The sequence below is a fragment of the Eptatretus burgeri genome, chromosome 9, assembly GCF_056783735.1.
Source record: "Eptatretus burgeri isolate ZD-2024b chromosome 9, Ebu_testis_v1, whole genome shotgun sequence".
Taxonomy (NCBI): Eukaryota; Metazoa; Chordata; class Myxini; order Myxiniformes; family Myxinidae; genus Eptatretus; species Eptatretus burgeri.
In genome coordinates, this window is record NC_140969.1 from 48,039,263 (window position 1) to 48,057,784 (window position 18,522).

An 18,522-nucleotide genomic window follows, 5' to 3' on the forward strand; every position below is an offset into this window, starting at 1 on the left:
ACCAGGTCAGGATACAGCTTGACAGAACTTTTTAAAATTCAGCATATAGGGAAATGTAATGTATTTACCATGTACACCAAAAAGTTTGTCTGATTTTTTTTTTTTTCCATACTAACAAATTGTGCTTCAGGATAAGCCGGCAAGGCCGGAGCAGTAGGGGCGTTCTGACTGGTATTTTGATGAGAAGCTTCTCGATTTTAATCTTGATTTACATTAAAATCGAGTTGCTCCTCGATCAAACACTTGCTAGATCACCCCATCGCTCCTGTCCCTGATGGTTTATACTGAATAATGATTCCTTAGAATGAAAAAGATCGATATGAATTTAATTCTGAATTGTCTTTATAGAGCTATGTAGAATTACGTAATATGATATTATGACCTCATTTGACCCAAATGACTCGACATGATGTAATATTTATTGATTGATCATGTTTTTGCAATGTTCATGTCATTACCCTTCATATGATACCACACATTATATATTTACATTAACTTTTACAGTAAACTGGATTGTGGAATATGCAAAAAAGGGATGTGGCTCATAACGTTATTTTGAGGGTGAAGCGGTCAAGATACAGCTTGGCAGGCAGCAAAATTGAAATCAGCATACCAAAATTAGGTGAAGTAAAGTGTCTACCAGCTTTTCCTCAAAAAATGCCTCCAGGGTTGTTATATTCAGAAAACTTGACTAGTCTATTTTGTCTGTGATTTCAGGCTGTTCTCGAAATAACAATCCCACACTATGTCCACTTGATTAGCCCTTTTGATTTGGCCCTGGATGTATGATAGAAATTCAATGCAGTGTCAAAGGTTTTGGCACCAGTTGGTTTCACCATGTTGATAACCACAGCTCCATCAATGATGTCAGTCTCTTTTTAATATCGCTTTGGATATCACCATAGGTTTTGAGATGGCTCAAGAGGTCATACTTTTTATGGAGATGTCAACTACATGAAAACATAGGAGTAGAAACTATTTTTGTTATTGCATAATGTCTTCTTGTGAAGATGTCGAATTTTTTTTTTTCCCCACTAACGGTGGCACCAAAGTGGCAGTGCCAGTCGACATGAGGCATTTTTTGATGGCTCCACATCTATAAATCTTTTGGAATGCAATATGTATAAGTTTGTGAACTTTTATACTTTTAGAAAAAAAAAGTCACTTCTCATACAAATAGATTGTACTATTGGAGATTTTGTAAGTCCATAATGGTAGTGGTGAACTGACAGAATATTAAGTTGATCACCGACTCCAGCTGCTTTCAGAAGTATTGCTTTGTGCGCAACATGTCAGGAATTTTTAGCAAGTGTGTGTTCCTAATCTTTGTTCTTCATAGGTGAGCTGGTGTGCCAGCATGCCGTGCCACTTGGTCCACGCTACTGGAGTCGTCATGTGCTCCTCGATACCCTGGCTGTCGCCGTCCCACTGTTGCCCACTGTCACCTGGTTCATTGCAGGGCGTGGGGGCCCTGGCGGGCGAGCTCTCGGTGACGGTCCACAGCCATTTTCCAGCCTGCCGGCCCTCCTACGGGGCTGTAGTTTGCTGGCCCTGCGTACTCTTCGCTCTGTACCGCAGTCTATTTCCTCACCACTGTGCAACTGCACAAATCCTCCAGTGCAACAAGCAGATCCAAGGCTACCTCCGAGTGGCCCTTCCGAATGTTAAGACCCTTGCTGTCGATGTCTTGTAATTGGTGCCTCCAAAAAAAACAACATGGATAAAGAGGATAAGGAACCATTTATTTACAAAAAATTGATATCGGATTTTGTTTAGTTCAATTGTTTTTTGAATGTTAAATCAATGTTGACTTTTTGAAGAAGTCGATCAAAGATTTATTAAGTCGAAAAGCATTTTACTTTGAAGAATAATTAATTTTTGCAATTAAAGAAACTATGTTCTGCTTTACAGTAGAGGGTACTTGAATACATGAAAACGAAGATCAAATATCGCATAATGTGGAGGGGTTGAGGTATCCATGGAACGAGGTAAGGTGATGGATTGAGGCTCCCATTACTTGACCTTATGATGGGAAGTTTGCGACTCAACTGAACAAATCATGACAAAAGGTAAAACTGACACTGCTGAAAATGCAAGCATTATTTGATTTTTTTTGAAGTTAATAATTTTTTTTAACCAAAGATTATGCAATGGGAATCTAAACAATGCAGACTTAACCCAGTCGTCTGAAGGCCTTTTGCCATTTCATCTAATCGTATGATTAACATTATTGCTGCTTCAGAGAATATTTATTGAACACAGGTAATTATTATTCATAAAACCCTCAATATGTGAAACTGTGTGGAGAGCTGTGTGACATGTCTTAACGACCCATACAGATGTACATACTATGCCCCACCTATGGTGTGGTCAGACTCGAGCAATGCGTAGGTGTGCTTCACGAGCTATACAATTATTCTTGGAACTGTGTGATATCATCTTAAAGCTTCAGTCTGGCTATTTCGTGACTTTGTGACTTTGTGATTTCGTGATCCATATGCATATATGTGGGTCACTTTTGCTATGCAGATACAATGCATACTTTGGTGGAAAACCTTCCCACATGATTGACTCAGCATCATAGTGCGAGTTCACCAACAATGTGCTCATCTTGGTGTCTGGGACTTCAGTGAATCTGGTGGAGTTCTTGGCAGGTGTTTGTCCCTGATTCTATGTTTGTGTCCTTTCAAATTGGTGAAGGTGAAAATAATTTCCCTTCGACAAGCTTCTTGTACTTCGTAATCCACTAAACTTGTTATCCTTCCATTTCATATTCTACTTGATCGTGTCCACTTAAGAACACACTCCAAGTTAATCCAATTGTGCGAGGACAAATTTTTGCAGATTCGGTTTCTCAGTGGAGCACTTGATATTGTTGGAGGCATTAATTGTCCACAATGCACTTGGAGCAGGATCGAATCACCAGCAAATCAAAGCCAATTGTTTCCTCACATTACTCATCCAATGTCTTGATTTGCTACATCGGATCTTGAGTTATATTCACTGCGTGGTCATGATATTATTGTTATGACGTCATGACTCCAGTTTTCAAACCATTGATGCACCTAATGAATAAAATTAATCCTTGTATTCTTGCACAGTAATAAAACTATCATAATTATAAGGATTTGTGTCACAATCGCTTATTTTACAGCTCACCTCAAAATCTGTAAAAGGGATAGAACAGACAAAAATACAAGGAAGTTCAATGCAGCAGGAGGCAATCATGCTCACACATTTCTACCCATATCCAAGTGCATGTACCCATCTGCCCTCTATCACCAGTGGTTGTAGGTACCTTTTATTTTGAGTACCTACGGTATCTACCTTTTCATGACTGATATATTTCCTATTTGATGTTGTGACAAAATTTCAACGAAACTTTGAAAAAGAAACAACCTGCTGGGAGTGATGTCAGAGTGGTGTGTATAATCCACCTTGCTGCATCAAGGAAGTTCCATAATTGAGCCAACTCACAAAGGAAAAGAGGAACAAAACAATAGATTTTGGGAGTTCAACCAGGAGGAATAACAGATACCCTTTGACTTCTGGTTCCAGTTTTTGAGGTGACGCTTGGTTCTCTCCAGGGGCCTCTGCCGACTTTCTCAAAGATAAGTTTCTGGTCATTGTCACGTTTTGACTGTTTATTTTGTTGCCTCCATGTTTACTGTGTGTTCCAAGTTCGGTTTTGTTTCAAACTTTGGTGAGTTTTCGTTGGTCTTATCATATCAGGTTTCCCTGAGGCCTATCACTCTTCCCGTCTATGTGCATGATCGTGTTTATTTGTATTTTCTCCTTATTACCATCAATTTCTATTTTCTCAACTTTTTCCTCCATCCACCTTCGATCCCTCCCAACTATACCCTCTGTTTCATGTCTTAAAATGTATAAAAAAAACCTTTTCCCTTCTCACTGTATACTCTACGAACCACATGATTTATTGCATACCAACTCTTCTTCTTTCTTCTCCCTCTTCCCTGCCAATCCCACTCCGATTGTGAAGGTTTTCACCACACAACTTCATGACCTTTTCTTCAAGCTTTTCCTTTACTCTTAACCCCTCTTCCCTAATCTTCAATTTTTTTTTTAAAACTTACACTTAATATGCTTCAACGAACCCCTCTCTGCTTGGTTCTTCTTCAAAATCATGAGTTCAATTTGACCTTTTTCATCCCGTGTCAAAAAATTCCAACTGTTACAATCCTTTCTTTCAACCTTTCTGTCAATTCTTCTGCACTCCATCCATCTTACAATGTATTTAAATGAATCTCTGACCTACAAATTTTTAAAATCTGATTTTGCAATACTTGTTTGTCTTCCAGTATTAATTGTTCTTTTTTTTTCCAACTTCAGTGCACATTCATCCCACCTCCTTAAATCTTCCTCCTCCTAAATCCTTCCTGTAATACCCCCTCCTTACTCCTCCAATCTTGCCCCCCCCCCATACTTGCATCTCTCCACTGTCCTCTGCCTTACTAATAGTTCCCCCTCTGATATCCCAAACTCGATGGTTTTCAAATATCTCACTCATTCAGCACACTGTTCAATATCTCAATCATGCTCTCTCTTTCCTCTCATCAAATCTCACCCTCCTCCCACCCCCCAAGCCTTCTTCCACCCCCCACCTGCTCCCACCTCCACCACACAACTACCCAGTCTCACTCTCCCTCTCCCCACCCTCCCTTCTCTCACCTCCCCAATGACTATGCCTGCTCATGTCATCTCCCCTCCTTCTCAAAACTTCCCTCACCCCTCCCTCACAAAGCAACTTCCTCGTCCCTCTTCAAAGTAAACTTCTCTCCCTCCCCCAAGTTTCCCCTCATCTTCCTCAAAAGCTCCCCCACACCTTTTCTCCCCCTCACCCTTCTTCCTCAATTCTCCTCCCTCACACTCTTTCTCTCAATTCTCTCCACTTACCCCTCCCCTTCAAATATCCCCTTGGCCCCCGCTCCAAATCACCCCTTCTCAAAGCTGTCTCCCCCTCTTCGCACCCCTCAATTTTTGTTCCCCCCTCCCACCCGCTCCCATCTCCACAACACCTCCACCAAGTCTCATCCTCCCCCATGGCTGTACCTGCTCTCCTCATCTCCCCTTTCCCTCAAAGCTTCCTTCTTACCCCTTCCTCACAAATTAACTGCCTCCTCCCTTTCAAATCTCCCTCCTCACCACCCCTTCTCAAAGGTCTCAGTCTCAGTCTCTTCCTCTTTCTCAGTCTCTTCCTCAGTCTCAGTCTCTTCCTCAGTCTCTGTCTCTGTCTCAGTCTCAGTCTCCGTGTCTTTCTTTCTCCTGCTGGCACATTGTGTGTACTGTCATGGCTGCTCCTTGCTTCGTGTCATGAGTTCCCCTCCTCTGCCGTGCTGTTTGGTGTTTCCACTTGCCCCATTTTTCATTTCCCATGTGTGCGTTTTCTACTTGTGGACTTTTCCCGTGGTTTTTTTTTTTCCTTCCTGTCTGGAGAGGAGAGACAGAGACAGACCTCTCAGTTTCTTTCTCCGCAGAATCACCTTTTCTTTCCTTTTCCACGCTCGCCTCTCAAAGTCTGCTGTCGTTTTTCTCACTGCAGAATCACCTCCTCATACAGTAAGAGTCGATCGCGGACTCAACATGCAGGCAGACTCTCCCACTGCCCAAAAAGCAGACTCGGCGCTTTCAGGTTCAGCATCTCTCCCGGCAGATTCCACACTGTCCCTCCTTCGTTCGCTCGCTTCGAAAACACGAGCACGTCTCGAGAGCGACCATTTCCCCAAACTGAAAATTTTCACCACAGTTTCTCTTTCGTTCACTCGCTTCGAAACACGAGCACACCTCCCACAGCGAAACTGACAAGCTCCTCCTTTTAGTTTCACTTCCTCTTTTTGGCCACACCCTGTCAGCCGACTCGGCAAGACCGCATCCTGGATGGGGAAGGAAGAAGAGGGAGCTCGCGTTCCACCACCACACAAACAATAACACAGCGTCTCATCTCCCGCCACACATGTTACGTCCATTTTACCAAACAACCTAGCTAAACATGCATTTCATGGGGATCTGAGCTAATCCGATATTCAGTAGTCCAATAAGGGCCATTTCCGTAACACTACCCCCACCTTTCTCCTGAGCCTCCATCTGGGGCAGACCATGGCAATGGCCCTATCTAATGTACAGCACACATCTCCCATTCACTCTAACCCACAACATGAGAAGCACTTAACTCCAAAACCCAAAGTGTCACAGTAAGATTGGCATGTCCCTATCCTAGTGTGTCGGGTCACCAATCTAACAAACAAATTCACACTCTATGCACACTACTTAACATTCCAATTATGGATTTGAACAGGAGGGCATTCAATTTTACTTTTAACACCACATTTGCATCGGAGCAGAACATTCAAAGGTTCAAAGTTCTTTCACGTGTTCGCTCCTTCATGCCCCCTCCCCCCTCCCAGCAGTATTGTCCATTCACCCCTGAGGATTTCCTCACTTTGTGGCCTTATTGGCCTCTCACCAGGTGATTTCAGTCAGCCCAGTAGCCTAATCTCACAAAGAGTTCTTCGGCCCACTGAGCCCACAAAATGGCATGAATCTTTGGCCGCAACAGCCCACAAAAGCACTTTGGCCTCAATGGCCCCCAAAAATGCTTTGGCCCATATGGCCTACTCACAAGCAGCAGCAGGCAACAAGGCCTGCATTGCACAGCAGATGACATAGCATTGGTGGCACGGTCATATCGATGGAAAGGAAATGCAGTTTGGAGGTGTTCTTGAAGATGCAAATGGGTATGATGACCTCAGACCAGGTGAGATGGAGTGTCCCCTTAACCTTCCTTGCCTGACTTGTTTCAGTTAAGTTCTCTTTTTTTCTCTTTACAGAGGGATGGTGTTTTCATTACTCTATGTTATCTTTGTGGGTGTGTGCTCATGACATACTGGTGGCCTATCTGGCACTTGGAGAGGGTAACCCAGCCTGGCCCTTGCTAACAAATTCTCCCATCAACATTACTCATACCAGGTGTCACACATGAATGGTGCAGAGGAGAGTCCAGAGAACCTAACCATTCACTTTTTGCTCTGGACAATCCTACAAACCCTGCTATGGCTCCAATGATCCTAATGACCCATTTTTTTTCCGACCTGGCACACTGTTCCATTCTATTAAACCTGGGCAAAGCCCTTATTTGTCTTTTTCCATTTGGTGGTGCCAGGCATAACTCGCTGACTGGGGAGTATGACGACTACTTGGCCACTTTGCCTGCTTCCAATCAGGGGTGGAGGACACTCAGCGACCTTGGGGTTCACCTGATCATGCTTCTGGCGCTCCTAACCAAGAGGTGGCTCTCTAACCCCCATACTGTACTCTCATCACACCTACAGCAGGGGTTCCCAACCTTTTTTTTTTTACTGGGATACCATTTCACATGTTCATGGTCCCACCGAGTACCACTGTACCAAAATTCACCTCAAATAGTGTTTATTTGCGATACAGATACGACAATGGGGAGTTAAACGATACTAACAATTCACAACTATGACATTGAGCAATCTGATCTGAACAAAAGAATGATACAGTAAGTACCTATTTGATTGTGTAAAATGTCCAGTCAATGGGATGGTTGAGCCTGCTTCTTGCTCACAAGCAGGTCGATGTCAGGCTTTGTTTTGGATAAAGCGCACTGAACATCATGTTCAACCTCCAGTAGGGATCTTTGTTTTGTTTTTAGAATAATGACTGATGAGAACCCAGCTTCACACAGCCATGTCGATGGGAATACTATGAGCGAATGAACAGCCAGGGCAGCGAGCTTAGGGTAAGACCCCAACATTCCACACCAGAAGTCCGCAAGATTCATCTCGTCAAACTGATCTCGGGCTGTGGAGTCGTTCTGGAGATCAATCAAGCTTTCCTGCAGTCCTGTTCCAGGTGGCAAATCCAATGCATTCATGCTAAATGGGTTGCGAATCATTTTCAGATCCAGTTCCTTGAGATCCGTAAAATAGGAATTTAATTCCTCATCCAAAGAAGCGAGGTGATCTTTTACCAGTTGTATGAACTCCCTTGGGGGATTCTTTTCACGCTTCTGAAGAATATCGGCCGTGAAAGAAAACATGACCACCACTCCCGCTTCGACATTCGTCTTCCACAGACGGAGTTTTTCCTGAAATCCCTTGACCTTGTCTATGAAGTCAATGATAGTCGCGCCAGTCCCCCTGAAGAGACTTGTTCAGGGCGTTTAACTGAGAGAAAATGTCGACCAAATAAGCCAGGTGCAAAGCCCAGTCGGGGTCGTTCAAAGCAGCGACGAAATCGACAGGCTTTGGTTTCCCATCTTTTTCGAAGAATTCACGAAGCTCAGCTCACAGTTCAAACACGTGCTCCGCCATATTTCCAAGGGATAACCATCTCACCTCAGTGTGGAATAAGAGGACTTTATGGTCGGAGTCGAAATCCTCGCAAAGTTTCTTGAAAAGTCGCGAATTGAGAGCCTGGGATTTCACATGGTTCACAATTTTGATCATGGTTGAGAGAACGTTAGTCAATGGCTTGGGGAGCGCCTTGGCTGCGAGTGCGTGGCGGTGGATCGTACAGCGTAGGCCGCGCACTTCAGGAGCAACTGCCTTCACAAGCGTTTGGAAACCTGATCTGCACCCCAACATAGCCAGAGTACAGCCTTTCAGATCAACCCATGACAGCCCAACTTGATCAAAGACGGAAGACACCTCATGGAAAATGTCCTTTGCTTTCGTTGTGGTTTTAAGCGGGCGGAAAAATAGCATTTCATCCTTGAACTTGGCTTTATGCACGTACCGAACGAACGCTAGCAGTTGGGCACAATTTGCCACGTCAGTTGACTCATCCAATTGAATAGAAAATCCGCATGGAGATGCCTTGATTTCTGCTACCACCTGGTCACAAATATTGGTTGACATTTCTTCAATGCGCCTCTGAACTGTGTTGTTTGACAACGAAAGAGAATTGAGCTTCTTGGCGCTTTGTTCTCCCAGCATGAGACGTGGGATATCCTTTGTGGCGGGAAGGATGAGGCTTTCACCGACGGTGTGAGGTTTTTTTTCTGTTCTGCAATTCGCAGTGCAACTAAGTAGGATGTCTTTACGGCTGCCGTGGACTGCTGTTGAAAACTGCCGCTGCTGGCGAAGCGTGCTCTTTTCATGGCATTTTCCTTCCGACGAAAAAAATCATGGTCCTTGTCGCTGTGTTCAGGGTGAACAGAATCAAAATGGCGCTTCAATAGACTTGGCTTCATAGATTGATTGCCGAGAACTTTTCCACAAATCACACACTGTGGAGCTTCCAATTCACCTTTTTGGATGGAAGTGAAGCCTAACTTGAGATAACTCTCAGAATATTTTCACATTCACATGATGCTGGTGAACGATAACGGTAACAATAAGCCGGGCAATAAGCAATGATGACAGTGTGCGTGGAGAGACAAAACGAATAATAAGACTTGTGCACAATGGCCGATAACAAACAGCTGACAGTGTACAGCCGCTTTCGATATAAATTTAATTATTGTGCACAAGCTACATGAGAGAGAAGTAAAATAAAAACTGCGTTAAAAAAAAGAAAAAAGCACGCTGCCACGTACCACCGAGAGAGTCCACATGTACCACCTATGGTATGCGTATCACAGGTTGGGAACCCCGGACCTCCACTTTGCTCTCCTGGCACTGAACCCTACGGTGCTCTCCTGACACTGAACCCTACGGTGCTCTCCTAGCACCTCTGACAGCCTTCACCTGCCAGGAACCCCAAAAGCCCTGCTGCCATATTACCCGACTCACCAACTTCCAATACCATGTCACACTACCAGCCAGTATCCCCATACCTTGGCCTGCACCAACCCCTCACAGTCAACCTGCACAATGGAACAACAGCCATAATCCATGTCAAATCCTCTAAGTCCCCCGAACCTACACTAACTTGGTGAGGAAACTCCTACCGACAGGGTACGTTGTTCACACTCACTCTCCTCGTTTGCACAATCACGCCATTCACTCCAGAGTGCCGCACACCCAGCCCACAACACCATCCAATACCTTTCACTTTTATGTGAAAACAAAAACACACCAGTCCCTCGGATCCCACTTGGTCATCAAATTTAACCAGTACACTTTTTCATCAAACCCCAATTAATTTGTCACTACATCCGTCGTCCGCTGGCCTCCTCCATACCGCCCTAATCGTTTATTTCCAACAATTTAAACGAGACATCAAAATCTCTTCACCAGCCCATGGAACCTCTGCCTGGTTCTAACCAAGCATTTCAATCCTTCCTCAAACAAGCCACTCTCTGTCATCCACTTGTTTCAGGTGTTTAATGCTCTGCCTGTAATGTCCACACCACTTTTTTTTTTCCAGTAATCACCGAAATCCACTCGTGCCACTCTTATGCCTTCTGTCATCTCTCAATTTGCAATCACTTTCGGTACAATTTCCAATCAAGATTTCTTACATCCCCATATGGCCTGCTTCTTTGGCTCATTCGAAGGGGAGTGAGGGAACGAATCCCTCATTTCCCATTACATGACCCCGCCGCCTTTCCGCCACGGCTCAAATGGGTCACGTCTCAATTCGGGTTGTGGTCTACCCCCTCCTTTTCTATAAGGTTCGTGGAAGTCAGGCAAACACCAATCGGTAGAATGGCCTCTCCCTCTTCTCCAGGGTTCACAGAAATCAGGTAAACCCCAATCATGGAGGCAGCCTCCCCTCTTCTCCATAACTCCCTCAACACAGATAAACCCCATTCAGCTACCCAAATCACTCGTGTGCTCAGAAAGGTCTGAAGACCAAGTGACACACGCCAGTGCCGCCTGCCACTCATCTGCGCTCCACTCCAAAGTTCCTGTGAGGCTGATTGAGAAATTAAAATCTAATTTATAAAGCCTGCTCCTGGATGCAGCACCTCCAACTCTGCAAGAACCCATGCGGAGCTGTCCACCATGGTTTCTGTCCCCTGGCTCAAGTTCTGTCCTGGTGGCATTTCTATTTCCCCTTGCACCTCTAACCTATTTCCTATGTCACCACTCATTCCATGCTCAGGACTCCCACACACAGCAAGCTGCACACATTCCAAGGTTATTTGTTGACATTCCACACCTTCAACCTTGCCTGTGTACTGACCAACTACCTCGCACTCCAGGGCTACATTCTCGACCGCCAGGTGAGTACCCACACACGTTTCGGCCTCAACAGCACATACCGGTGCTGTAGTCTGGAGTGTGGTCTCACAGCATTCGTTTACAGGCACTCCACACACACATTCAGAGGTCACGCATACGTGCAACCCATCAGACAGTCTTTTCATAAACAAAAAATTCAATTTCCACCTTAAGCTCCTCGTCCACACCATGTATGCATGTGCCCACGTACCTGCTTCGTTCCAGAGTCACCTCGGTCCGGTCGTTTCTTTCCAGCAAGTTGCTCATCATCGATTCGCCACACTCCTCCGGGGCTGTCAGCTCCACATGCTGGACCTGCTCAAAATGTGTTTCATTCATCAACAACCCCGTATGCTCCCTCAATGTCTCCTCCACCAGGGTTTGCTCTAATTGTGGTGTCATCCGACGAGTGATGCAATCAAGTTCCGCACCACTAACATTACTTCCTGTGGTGATATCACACATCCCATATTATTGTGCTGTTCTACTTCCTGGCTCCATTTTCCTTCCCATTTGAGTCGTTCTTCTTCTCTGTGCCTTTTGAGTTGTTCGTTATCTTTCCGGAGTTTTTCCATCTCCGCGTACTCCAACCTTGCTCTCTTCTTTCGTTGGTCAGTTTCAAATTCGTTTTCTTTTTGTTTCCTCTCCCACTCTCTCTTGTTCTTCCTTCTCCAATCTCGTCGTTTCCTTCAATTGGTTGATCTCTCTTTCCTGCTTCATTCGTTGCACTTTCACTCCTCTTTCTTGCATCTCATTCTTTAGTCTTGCTTTGGCTTCCAGCTGTTCGATCTGCACAGTGTGGTTCCTTAACGTTTCATTCTCTGTTCTCGTTATTTCCTCTTTTAACACTCTCAGCTCGTTTTGTAATGCCCTCTCTCTGTTTTGGTGTTTCTGTAACTCAGAAGCTTTTCCCCATAATTCCTCTCTCGCCTCCTCACCTCTTTTCAATGCTTCCCTCCTCATTTCGTCCATTTTCTTATTGTATTCCTCTAGTTCTTCCAGGCGTTTCTCTTTTCTTTTTTTATCTCCTGTTCTCGGATTTCTCTTATCCAATTGCCTGCTCTTACCTCTCGCTTCAGTAGTTCCAAGTCCAAATCGTGTTCACGTTTTTCCTTTTCCAGCTTTGTTTTCCATTCTTCTTCCAAGTTCTCTCTATCCCGGGAATTACTAATTTGCTCTTCCTCTAATCTTTCGTTCAGTTCGCTCTTCTCCTGTTCCAACTCATGGGTACTCCCCTCTACTTTCCTCATTTCTTCCTGTAGTTCCTTGAACTGTCTTGACTTTTCCAACAATTCTTCCTTCCTTTGCTCCAGATATTTCTCTCCTCTTTTTATCTTCTGTTCTAGGCTTTCTCTTATCCATTTGCCTGATCTTACCTCTTCCTTCAGTTGTTTCAATTCCAAATAGTGTTCACATTTTTCCTTTTCTTGCCTTTTTTTCCATTCTTCCTCCAAGTTCTTCCTATCCCAAGAATTACGAATTTGCTCCTCCTCTATTCTTTTGTTCAATCCACTCTTTTTATGTTCCAAATTATGGGTAGACAACACTACTAAATTCATTTTTCCACATAGTTCGTTGACTCTGTTGGCTAAATCCTCTTTCAGCCACCGAATTCATTCCCGTACATCGGCCAATTGTTGTGGCCCCCCGTACACATAATTTTTCTGAAGCTCGTCTGCGTGCCGTTGTGCATTGTCCACTTCAATTTGTACCTCCTTTATATTATTCTCATAACTCCTCACCTCTTCCAAGGCATCCCCGAATTGTGTCTGAAGCTTGCCAATGTTCATGTAGTCGTCCTGCCACGCCTGCCATGCATGGCGCATGCCGTGACCACGTGGTTTGAACCGGTGGCTGGGAGACTCCACCTCGTGTTGTGCCGTTCGTTACGCTCTTAATAGCCCACTCCCGCTTCGTGTCGTGCCAAGATTGAGCCGCGCCACCATTTTGCAACTCCATTTTCTTTATAATTTGCAAGTTTTTCCTCCGATCTGCTCAAACATAAAATCAAATCAAATTTGGACTGTTTTTTGTGCGAAATGTTCAAAATGCACCACTGATCCAAATATCCCGCTCTTGACTGCCAAACTGTTAAAGATTCACGACGGAGGGATTCTCAATCCACTCCGGACACCAATTGTTAATGGCTTCCGTGGTGTCGGGATTCGAGCTGTGTCGGCAATCACAGTCCTCAGCAGTTTTTTTTTTTGTTTTGTTTCGTTACGAATCGGGCGGATCTGTAGGCGCGACACAAAGTGATTCAAGGTGTAACTTCAGACCCGAATCAATCTGATTTATTTGGAGAACATCGGAGAATACGACACAAGCAAACCATTCATGACAATGTTTTTATCAACAATCTTTAACCCGTTGTTAACTCGGGAACTACGGACTGCAGGTTTCGAGGGGGTCGCTACCGAGATATGCCTTATACAACGTGCAGACAAGACAGACAGACAGCATGCATGCAGACAAGACAGAGTACTTGATGTTTAATGGACGAGAGGAAAGTGTCAAAAAACACGAATGTCGCTCGCAACAAGCGGATGTCCACGGATTCGAGCCCCCAACTCGAACGCACCGCATGGCAAGATGGCGGCACCGTACTCCTTCTTTTCCACACCGCACGCGGTCTCCGCACGCTCCGACCCCGCGCAAGGCCGACAGCACAAGACCACCAGATCAACAATGGGCCTCAGACGATCCTTCCCAAGGTCCAGCACACAAATCCAGGCCTGGCCTGTTCACCAGACAAGGCCCAAACCGAGGTGCCGGGCTCCGGCAAGCGGATCGACAAACGTGTTGAGCCCTGAGGTGAGCAAGGACCATCAGACGCTCCGTCATTTCCTTTCTTGCCTTCCCGCCTCGAAGCCCAACTTCTCAACTCCGTCCTCTCGGTTTCTTTCTCCGCAGAATCACGTTTTTCTTTCCTTTTCCACGCTTGCCTCTCAAAGCTGGCTGCCGTTTTTCTCACTGCAGAATCACCTCCTCATAAGAGTCGATCACCGACTTGACGTGCAGGACACCTCTCCCACTGCCCAAAAAGGCAGACTCGGCTCGTTCAGGTTCAGCGTCTGTCCCGGCAGATTCCACACTGTCCCTCCTTCGTTCGCTCGCTTCGAAAACACGAGCATGTTTCGACAGCAACCGTTTCCCCAAACTGAACCTTTTCACTACAGTTTCTCTTTTGTTCGATGGCTTCGAAACACGAGCACGTCTCCCTCAGCGAAGCTGACAAACTCCTCCTCTTAGTTTCACCTCCTCTTTTTGGCCACACCCTCTCTGCCGACTGGACGGGGCCTCATCTGGGATGGGGAAGGAAGAAGAGGGAGCTCTCGTTTCACTACCACCGCACAAACAATAAAACAGCCTCTTGTACCTCCCGACACACATGTAATGTCCATTTTACCAAACAACCGAGCTAAGCATGCATTTGATGGGAGATCTGAACTAATCCTATATTTAGTAGTCCAATAAGGGCCAATTCCATAACAATATATTCCCCATGGCAACTGGATCATAACGATGACGTTTTACATCGATTGATGAGGCAGTTCAAGAGAAATAATTTTTTACGACGATTGTCTAAATCCAATATGGCTGCCAGGCAGACCATGTAACCTATAAATTATTTGCTGACAGGAGTTTTAAGGGGGGGAGGTAAGTCATGAGGATGGGAGGGAGAGAGGAGAGGAAGAGGAGGGAGGGAGACTGAAGAGGGGTGAGGAAGGAGGGGAAGCAAGGTAGGAGGGGGAAGCATGGAGCAAGGGGTTCGTGCTCCATCGCCCTGAGCGAGTTGTTGTGAAATAACACCCGATTTCTGAGCCATTTTCCGTATTAACGTGTTTTCTAAATTACCAAGCCAAATCTTTTTTCCACCTATCACACGCAGCTGTTTATAAAGATTAATGTTTGTGAACATATCTCTGAAATGGATATATAAATGCAACGTTGTTTTTCGGTGAAAGCAACTCATGGTTTTTAGATTGTTGTCAATATCAGGTGTGTGTGTGTGTGTGTGTGTGTGTGTGTGTGTGTGTGTGTGTGTGTGTGTGTGTGTGTGTGTGTGTGTGTGTGTGTGTGTGTGTGTGTGTGTGTTGTTCATAAAACATTCTCTCTCCCTCCCTCTCGCTCTCTGCCCATCGTTGCTCTACCCCCTCCCAATACAGTGCAGCACTCTTCTCCCACACCTCTCTCACTCTCCCCTCCCCTTTCTCTCCGTCTCTGGATTATCATTATGAAATCGTTGCAGCCTGTTGAGCAGGCCAAAAAACATGGCACCTTAAGACCCCAGAGAGTGAGGTGGCAGAGTATGCACCTGATAAAGGATATAATTAAATTAGGCCATATATTATCTTCAAAAGGGGTGTTTTAATGAACCTAAATACCCAGTTTTCATTTATGCACTTCCATGGAGTTTTCATAGTATGCATGCAAATTTTCAGGCTGCTCGGTTTTTGGTTTTGGAGTAATGGAGGGGGGACACACGCACACACGCGTGAACACACATGCACGCACACGCACGCAGTTATTAGTATAGATAGTGAGTACTTCACATGTGATGAGTTTCATTTTTTACCATGCAGTGGTTTTGGAGATGAAGAGGTCCAAAGTATTTCTTTTTTCCCCCAACATTGCTGCCCCACCACATGACCTTTGACGCCATAATTATCGTTATGATATTTAGCATGAGTAGTCGCATCAGCGGTGAAAATTTACTGTCAATCGGACAAGCGATTGAGGAGAAAACAGATAAAATGAGCATGGCCTGACATACGAGTACGTATGGACTGAAGGACAACCTGAAAACATAATGCCACCATCGACTTCGTCAGCGGAGGCATAACAACAACAACAACAAAAAAGTTACTCTCCCAATTTATAAGCTGAATGCTCACCTCCATTCCTTAACATCCCTGCATTCTCTCATCTGTGGAACCAATTTGATTCCCTGTTTCTGTTATCTCATGCTCTTCCCTCCAGTCCTCCGAGAGTGCTGCCCGTTGTCATCTCTGGCCAGCATACCATCTCCCAAGCTTTTCAAGATTTGCTGATCCACCCTTTTCCTCCCTGTCATTCCTTCTTACAAACAGTGATACAGACAAGGAAGAAGAAGAAGAGACCATTCGGCCCATCATGCCTGCACTGCATCAACCATAGTACCAGTCATCCACACATGCTATCTCCAAGTGCTACCAATAACTCCATACCCCTCTATCTTCAATGAATCCAGATACTTATCTAATTCACAGTTCAATCCACCCATCCCCTCCACTGCCAGTGCCACTACCTTTCCGGAGCGACCATTCCATGCATGAACGGCTCTCCGACGAAAAGACCCCTGCCTTAAAACTGTCCGAACTCTCTTTTACCCTGATACCTGCGTTCCTGTTAGTTTTCCTGAACTTCTCTAAAACAGTCAGCAGAGAGCGCTTGTATTAAGATGTGTAGCTTACTGTTCAAATAAAACTTTATCATTACAGCAAGAGCCAAACCTGGTGTTGGCTTAGTGGTTAGAGTAGTGGCTTGGGATCCTTGGGGTCCTGAGTTCGAACCCCGCTTGCCACTGAATTAACATCAAGGGGGTTGACTCAGCCTGTCATCCTTCTGAGGTCGGCAAAATGAGCACCAGTATACTGGTAATTATCCAGTATCCAGACAATTATCAGAGCCTGGTGTTGGCGTAGTGGTTAGGGTAGCGGCTTGGGATCCAAAAGGTCCTGAGTTCGAACCCCGTTGGCCGCTTGAATTAATACACATCAGGAGGTCGACTCAGCCTGTCATCCTTCCGAGGTGGGCGAAGTGAGTACCAGTGTACTGGGCCCGGTGTATATCCCTGTGTTGTAAGAGGTGACCAGGGTTGCGTCAGGAAGGGCATCCTGCATAAAACCTGTGCCAAATCATTATGCGGATCATAAAGGATGATCCACTGTGGCGACCCCTAATGGGAGCAGCAGAAAGAAGAATAAGATACTGGTAATTATCGCTGCTTGTCGAAGGTGACTCAAGGTTTGGCGTCAGGACGGACGTGCATCCGGCCGTAAAAACATTGCCACAAGAAAGGGTACCATGATGGGAGCCCACAAAAAGCTGACCCCTGCTCAGGGAAAAAGGTTGAAAAATGGTGTGATACCAGTGAGAGCCTCGAGGTTTCGAATTCACTTTTAAGTTGTCTTGCTTGAGTTTGAATCCCATCCCAGCAAAAAACGGTCATCCCTGTGTTTCAAGGGCAGGTTGATTCATCAGTGTGTGACTGTGTGCTCTGTCAACCCATTTGGTTAACATTCCTTCCACTGGTGCTCTGTCATCCCTTGGGTGGACATTCCTTCCACTGGTGCCCTGTCTGCCGGCATTAGTTGAACGTTAAGATCCGATGCTGTCCATCATGAAGAGTAGGGGAGCTATCGCTGGCATCATGGCCAAAATACTGCGCTAACTACTGCTGGGAGAGTGACAGCAAACCGCCTGGACTGCTTCCGCCAAAAACACAGAGTACAGCACGGTACATCAGATCGGAGTGTGTATTTTGTATAGATACCTCCATAATCACTGACTCACTGACTGGTATTAAAGATTGGTACCTTATGGGTGATATAGAAAACTGAAATATTGCATGTTGATGGACATCGAAACCAGTACACTGGTAAAAATCACAGCATCGTCAGATAACGTCCATAAATGAAAATATAAATAAACAAGAAAAAGCAATCAGAGATTGCAAACTCTCGCCAGGACTTGTTTTGTGTGATGTATTTTTTATGTGGCGTTTGAGTACTGGTGTTTTACGGAATTAATAAGAGACATTATTGGAACTGCCACTTTATAACTGCAGGCAGTGATGGCCAGGTACCAAGACATCCTGCTTTGATTGGCCACCTAACCCAGACCCATGAGGTTTTCAAAAATTATAATTCAATTGAATTCAGAATGGGATTAAAATAAATTCAATTCAAATTAAATGAAAGACAAAATAGATACAGCACTGCATTGGAGTCATCAGAAGGAACCCAACCACACAAAAAGCAAAGATGAAGTCATCAGGAGGAAACCTGGATAGGATTGACATTTCAGTTGCTACTTCTCTCCCCTCAAACCCATCCAAGGCACAGCCAAGTGAGCCTTATTGAAAAAAATAAAAAAAATAAAAAAATAAAAACCCCAAAATAACCCACATCAAAAATTTAAATTATTCTGGCAGTCAGACCATACATCCAATCAAATTGAAATTTAAAACACGTGTTCCCAAACCGTACGAGATCATAAATCTGAAGATTCACGTCGATTGATTCAGCGGTTCCAGAGAAAACATTATTTAATATTTATCTTCAATCCAACATGGTTGCCAAACAATGTGACCAATCAATCA

The 18,522-nt window shown here is 44.9% G+C and overlaps 1 protein-coding gene across 9 annotated transcripts in view; it reads left to right on the forward strand.

Annotated features, from left to right (window-relative positions):
- Nucleotides 1-3,140, forward strand: part of LOC147020087 (uncharacterized) — a 37,202-nt gene extending 34,062 nt beyond the window's left edge. For 6 of the 9 annotated variants that reach the window (XM_085895113.1, XM_085895112.1, XM_085895117.1 and 3 more), the window contains one exon: nt 1,340-3,140. In XM_085895113.1, the coding sequence (XP_085751239.1) occupies nt 1,340-1,668 (329 nt within the window). In that variant the 3' untranslated portion in view covers nt 1,669-3,140. The remainder of the gene's footprint in view (nt 1-1,339) is intronic. The other 3 variants (XM_085895120.1, XM_085895119.1, XM_085895121.1) reach the window with 1 other exon arrangement.
- Nucleotides 3,141-18,522: the final 15,382 nt, after the last annotated feature.